At 37.2% G+C, this 7,200-nt stretch overlaps 1 protein-coding gene across 1 annotated transcript; it reads right to left on the minus strand.

The window, feature by feature from the left end:
* Positions 1–462: 462 nt before the first annotated feature.
* dhrs9 (dehydrogenase/reductase (SDR family) member 9) lies at positions 463–6,271 on the minus strand. Its single transcript, XM_034885724.1, has 5 exons — positions 6,097–6,271; positions 3,455–3,772; positions 2,433–2,691; positions 2,176–2,339; positions 463–837 (listed from the first exon to the last, which is right to left on the minus strand). Exons 1-5 carry the CDS (start codon positions 6,125–6,127, stop codon positions 608–610), a joined length of 1,002 nt encoding a protein of 333 aa, XP_034741615.1. The 5' UTR covers positions 6,128–6,271; the 3' UTR covers positions 463–607.
* Between the last annotated feature and the right edge of the window lie 929 nt (positions 6,272–7,200).

The raw sequence follows: 7,200 nt of genomic DNA on the forward strand, positions 1-7,200 counted from the left end.
TATTTACCATAATTACCTCCTCCCCGGTACCTGTATGCCCTAAACTATGTATTCTGAACCTTTAGACTGATAATTGTGAACTATGAATTACAGAAAGACTGACCTGTGTCTATTGCAGGCCATGTGCTCTATTGCCCTCTGCTGGAGAAATGTTAATTGTCCCTATGTTGTTGAAAAAAAATGAACAAGTCTGACTCTTGAGAAAGTCACTTACATAGATAGAGGGAACTTGTTGAGCCTCTTTAATTTAAACATCTGGAAGATATTCTTCATGTGATTGTAATTGTTCAATGGGTATTGCAAAAAAAACAAAAAAAAACTATGCAAATAAATAATTGAAAGCCAAAAATGTCCCTAGTGAAGCACAAAGGTTAGCAACATCCACTGTCTGTTGCCAAAGGCCATTATCTGTAATGCATTTAATTTAGATATCAAGCATGATAACGTCAGGAGTCAAAGACATAAAGAGCACGTTTTATAATACAGAAAATGTTGTCGTCAATAGTATAATCCTTCATGTACAAACAGTTATTGCAGTAAAAAAAAGACACACATGAACTTACAAATTAGAACATTTCTTTCTCTCAAACAACAGATTCGACAGAAACTACCGTGCAGATACTTGTGGTTTTATAGTAGGGCTGTTTCTACGCAAAAGCATATCCGAGATGCAGGTTGGCATGTACGACACGGGCAACCAGAAGATCTTAGCGTCCAATCCAGCAGAGTAGCGTGTACGAGGATGAACGGCAGAGATGGCGTGCTCCATGCAGCTAACCACCTTCATCAGATTGCTGTCCGACAACATCGTTAACCGTTGAGTCAACATTTCAAGAGCTGAAAGAGAAGCATTTCAGCCATGGTTTACATACAGGGCAACACTATTTTACAGTTTTTTTTTCCCACTTCTAGTTAGTTCCTAATGATTTGTGAGGAGATTTCTTAGAAAGAGCTGTATAATTTGGCATGGATTACAGGTGAATACAGTTTCAGTTGGTACACTACAAAACAATGACTCACAATTAAACACTAAGCTAAGTCAGTGCACAGAAGACCAGCTGAAGTGGCAAATATGCTTATTTGTCTAAAGGAAGCATACAATTTAACATATATGAATAACATTGTTTCTATTTTCTATGAAATTTGTTCCAAATTACACATAGTTCCTTTCATGAAACCTACAACAAGTGTTAATTAGTTGTAAATAAGGGACCACAGCGTAAAGAATAACCTAAAATTGATAGCAAGATAACTCATCAAACTGTTTAAAAATGTAATTTGGAAAATCATGAACCTATTCAAGTTTATCTATACAAAAGGGAATTACAAATTATTCTATTAGACTATTAGAACTGTACCTTTTTGAGTGTGGTCTAGACTTGCTCTAACGGTAGAGTGTCTCGAGATAATTCTCGTTATGAATTGATGCCATAAATAAAATGGAAGTGAAAATTTAATTGAATTAGCTGCTTTAATTTACGTGAATTATTCAAAGAAAAAAGAATGCGTGCATCTCTTTACTACGCCACCAGTGGGCACCAGACTTACAAAGATGACACGAGCAGAGTACAGAGAGATAGCCCTCACACTGAAAATAAAAGAACACTAAAACAAATTGCTAATTTTTTCAAAGCTTTCAAATTAGGAGGAAAATATTAAAAAAAAAAAACGGAAAAAAAAGTAGTGTCACTTTTCATTGGCATTAGGCTACAACTCACAGAGATATCTCTGGATAGAGTTCAGGGTTACCAGTAACCTCTGGTCACAGGTGGCATGAGAACTTTTAAATTTAGGTAAGCACTTCAGGTTCATTCAGTGTTTTATTTTGACAATGGCCTTCAAATCTGAGCAAAGGAGCTGATATTTTTCTGGTCTCTAACCTGTGACCAAGCGGACTTTCTACAAGTCATTACCATCTTTTGTAAAATAAAAATAGTAACTTATTTAGTACTTAAATAAGGAAGCGCAAGCATGCAACAGAACTTGTTATTTTACAAATAAATTAACAAAGCAGATAATTTAACATTATCTGCCTTTTAATTTCATGGAGAACATGGGCCATTTGTGGAGAGAGCACCAGTCGACAAAACCCATCTCCTCTATGTTTGTGCATTGTTCTGTGATGGGTGGAGCTGCTAAAGCGACACAAAAGTATTAACAGGTTGAGTTACTCACAGTCATTTAAGAAAGCAGGTCCATAGTCGTCCTTCACATCCTGAGGTAACCTGTCCCAGAGCTTCCTCAGGTTATTTTGCATCCCCACTACATCAGTCACATTTGTTTTGAAGAAGCCTGGCTCAATGCATGCAACCTTGACACCAAATGGCGCCATGTTTAAACTGAAAGATAAAATTAGGTTTGCGGTTAGTCAAGAAGACACTTGTGAGAATAACAATGTGTACGCAGCATTATAAAGTTACATCTCCTCTCACCGCAGACCGTCGTTGAAGGACTCCACTCCGTACTTGGAAATGCAGTACGGTCCGCCGAACGGTGTGACTCGCCCACACACACTGGCGACGTTCACCACTCTGCCTTTGGCCTTCTTGATGAGAGGGAGGACGCTCAGTGTTACGTCGATTACACCGCACAGATTGACAGCTATCATGTCCTTGTAGTCGTCTATAGTGAGCCAGTCAGTGGGACCAGACGGCAGAGCGACTCCAGCATTGTTCACCACGGCCCACAGCCCTGAAGCAACACAACAAGATAATAAAACACAAGGAGATGAGTGTAAATACCCACTTGCATGGCACCGCTTTCATGGCATCACCTAGAAGTAAAATAACTGCCTTATTCCTAAAACTTGAGTTAGAAAAATACTTTGATACTATAGGGAATACCCTTTTGTATCCCCCTACTTGTAGAGCATCACATGAGAATGAGAATTGATACCACTCATGTGCGTACAGTATAAATGTAGCTACAGCCAGCAGCAAATTAGCTTACCATAAAAACATAGGCGAAACCGCTAGCCTTGCTCTTTCAAAAGGTGACACAATCCCCTATAAAGTTACTATGCCAGGCAAACAAATATTTTTTGTACAGCTTAAACAAAAACAAGATAAAGTGTGATAGCTACTGCGCTTTATAAGTAATGGTAGGTGGATTCCCTAGGATAGCCTTGTTTCCAGTCTTTATGCCAAGCTAAGTAGCTAATGGCTGTAGCTCCATGATGACAAACATACATGAGAGTGGTATCAATCTTCTCATCTAACTGTCATCAAGAAAGAATGAGTGAATTTCTTAAAACTAACCGTTTCTTTAAAGTTGAAACAATTTCTTTAAGATAGATTATCAGCATTGGCCAGTTTTAAACATAAACAACATTAACATTGGTGATTCACCTTACATCCTACTAATGCTACAAACTCTGAGATAAACATAATACCCGTCCATGAGATAAAAGAAACATCTTTAAACGTGACGCTGTCAAATAAGCAAAGCCACTCACCTTTCTGTCCAACGAGAGTCTTGATGAGAGCTGCCGTTTCGCTGACACTCTTGGAGTCTGTGACATCCAGGTGAAAGGTTACCAGTCTGTCGGAGGCGTTCTCCTTCAGCTCATCCTCTCCCTTCTTAGTGTAACAGCATGCAATTACATTGAAGCCCTGCTTGTCCAGGTGTCTCGCGAGAAGATTGCCAAACCCAGTGTCACAGCCAGTAATGTAGACATATTTATCTTCCTTGTTGGACACTCTTCTGCTGTCCTTGTACCAGCGATAGGCAAACCAGGGAACCACCAGTCCAAGGATATACAGGTAGATTTTTTCTAAAGAAAAATCAGAGTTTAAAAAAAAAAACTTCACATTCGTAATGTTATACTGGCTACAAATGAAATAAATCACTAAACACTTATGTGTACCAATTTGAAATAATTGTGATAAATGGATACTCCTTGTGTGTGTGTGTGTGTGTGTTTTTATATATATATACACATATTTATACACACATATATATATATACACACACACACACACACACACACACACATACATATAAATATATATATATACATATACACATATATACATATATACATATAATATATATATATATATATATATATTTTTTTTTTTTAAATAAGGAGCTCAGTTGCACCTGCATTTTAGCATATAGTTGACAAAACAATCGGACAGAGGCTCTTTAGGTGCTTTTCTGGAGCTTTCAATAATCAAACCCTTCTTCAGTTGATGTACTTTGCCTAATGGATTGTTAAAGAATCTGAGCCTGAGAGTTTAATCTCAAACTTCGTAAATGTAAATCTCTTCAATTGTATGTCAATTTTACAATAGCTGGAAAAAGATTGTGTGTGTGATACGATCAAAAGCTTCAGAACAGCTGGTAATAATGTTGGCTACTGTTTCAATCTTATTTTATCAGATCGTCTGACGTTTTTTTATTATTGCAGTATTTTGCACGTAGAATCTCCCAATGCAAAGCAAGCACTACATTTGCAACCCTGGGCTTTTTCAAACTGATGCCATTTTAACAATTTAAACTTCATATTAACACTGAATTCTGCTGAGGAAGGATTAAACATGAAAATGAGATGTGGCAAAACCTGTATCTGTGGGTGGATGACACTCCTTGACTACAATATGTGCGTTGTTTAACATGGAGGCACATTTTTGTGTGATGAGTCCTTTGTCTGCACTGCACTTTATCAATGGGATACTTTACCACGCCAACAATTTATCTAGTTTTGTTTTTTTCAATAATGATGCAGTAAGCCTAAGAAAATGTGGCAATTACATTTTCCCAGGGCCCAGGCTGACATCTTCAAATTGCGTCTTTTCAGTCCAAAACATAAATGTTTCTATCCCAGAAGACCAGAAGGATACCCATAGATTAGATTTCAGAAGGTGAAACCAGTGACTCAACAAATCTTAAATGATTCATCTATAATTAATGTTTGTATGGTTTAAAGCCCTAAAATAATAAACACATACAGGCCGAAATGAATGAATGAAAAAGGCAGTGGAAATACTTTACAAATAAGCCAGTCTCAACTGAGACTGAATATTGAGTACAACCTACTGACATATAGGCTGCAAATAACCATAAACTTTGATGAATAAAATGTAACATACAGTAAAAGATTTCACTTTAAAAAAATGTTTTCACCCAACTCAGAAATATTCAGTTTACTATCATATAATACAAACTGAAGCAGTGAATCCTCACTATTTATGAGCTGGAACATTTGAAGTTTGGTAGCATATTTTTTTGCTTGAAGAATGACCAAACATGCTAAATTGATTGAATTGAATTGAAAAGTGAAAAAAGCTAGATAATATAACATTTCACCATGTGGAGTGAGATTCAGGGGACTGGTTCTAGTTACAGGTTTAACAAGATGAACATCTCTTACAGGTTCTCTTAGTCACTTGGGTACATAACTGACACTCTCAAAACCGCCTGTTCAACCTTCACATGATTTAGTCACTGGTCGGTCAAGCAAGTTTTTCATTCCAAGTGTTCTTACAGATTTTTCTTGGGAATTTGTCCAGAATTGATTAATTGTAGTCAGGTGAATGTTGACTTCCATTAAGGAAGGGGACTGTGTGAAAGATTAAATCAACCTCTATGTAAGATAGCTTTGAAGTGCACCAAATTAACAGGTATATCCAAAACAGAGCAAAGCACATAGTTTTGTGTTTTTCTTTCTGAAACAAAATGACACTGTAATTAGCTGATAAACCAAAAATAATAACAGAAATGTAAATCCTGCAATCCTGATCTCACATAAAAGGAATGTGTGACTATCTAGTGTTGAAATGAATGAATGCCATACAGAAAAAAGTCACTAAACTAAACTTTTTGACAAAACTTAGCATCTTCTTGAACAATGACACAAGGACACAAGGACTTGACATTCTGATGGCACTGACATGTTTATCGACATAAAGATTTACATTTGAGAAATGGACAAGAGTCAGTTAGGCTTTGTGTGTCATCCATTGTGTGTGTGTCTGTTTGTAATAATTGTTTTGAGAAATCGTATTAATGGTTTGCAATTGTTAAGAATGATTCGAGAAATGTAGCCAGCCAAAACGACTGAGAAAAAGTAGGAGTGAAAGAAAAAAAACTTACGTGCGGAGAGTGAATGCATTAAGTGTCGCATGGCGGAGCAGCAGGACGTGGATCTTCAGGAGAGACACAGAAAATTTGTACAAAGTTCTTTTTCCTTTTACTACATTTATTTGAAGGTAACTTCCGGAAAACTCAGGTAGGGTCGGCGCAAATTACCTTTCCCTAGGTTAGTGAAGGCACGACCCGCCCTAATCTGCTTTTGATTGGCTAGTACGTTGCCTGTGTAGCCAATTAGAGGCATGGTAAGGCAAAGTAGGGCAGGACCCTGTGGGCAGGACACACCTTCGCCGTCATATTCGCAAATTCGCGACCTCCGCCCTCTTTTCACGAAAATGATGCCATCTGCTGGAGACTATATGATCATATCAGATAGACAGATAGATAGATGGATAGATAGATAGATAGATAGATAGATCGATAGACAGAGCACACATTTTCCATGTTTCAATAGCACATACGAATATTTCCATGCAGTATAATGTTATGTGTTTTGCTCAATATGTTTCTAATCCTCATTTAACCCTAATGCTATCCTTGGGGTCAATGTTTACGGTCTTTAAAGACATATAAGACATTCAATGTTTTCTCCTGATTCATACCTCTTGTGACAAACTCGCATTGATACACGATATATGGATCAATTTGAAACCAATCAATGTTTAAGAGCTCTAAAAAAAGTGCTTGTCATTGTTATTTCGCTTCACACTGAATAACTTTTCCTCGTTTGATGGGGACAATTAGGTAAACAAAAATAAAATAATAGGATGACATAGTTTCAGTGTCCTGTACGCATTTTGTACACATCAGTGTTCCTTGGGGTCAATTTGACCCCATGCTGTTTTAGCTGTATAAAACACATAAGGTAGGAAATGTGAACATTTTATACATGCACAGAGGCAACTATCACATTCATTTTTATAATCTTTGGGGCCCCAATCGGCTGTATCCATACCTGTAATAGTGCAAAAACCCCTGATATGTCCCAGAACGTGAAGGAGGGGAAATATTGCTCCTGCAAAGTCATTGATACAAAACACAACAAAAGGGAGGGACAAACAGAAAAGTTTGTACTGCAGCCTTTTCAAACTATTTCTCTTGGTACAC

The sequence above is a fragment of the Etheostoma cragini genome, chromosome 11 (genome assembly GCF_013103735.1).
Source record: "Etheostoma cragini isolate CJK2018 chromosome 11, CSU_Ecrag_1.0, whole genome shotgun sequence".
NCBI classification, from domain to species: domain Eukaryota; kingdom Metazoa; phylum Chordata; class Actinopteri; order Perciformes; family Percidae; genus Etheostoma; species Etheostoma cragini.

What these genes read in the sequence shown, in the direction of transcription:
- dhrs9 (XM_034885724.1), bottom strand. Translation starts at nt 6,127, where the DNA reads ATGCGACACTTAATGCATTCACTCTCCGCAC. An exon ending in GACTCTCGTTGGACAGAAAG is followed by an intron (nt 2,692 to 3,454) that starts GTGAGTGGCTTT and finishes GTGTTGCTTCAG; the next exon opens with GGCTGTGGGCCGTGGTGAAC. An exon ending in ACCTGCTTTCTTAAATGACT is followed by an intron (nt 838 to 2,175) that starts GTGAGTAACTCA and finishes CTTCTCTTTCAG; the next exon opens with CTCTTGAAATGTTGACTCAA.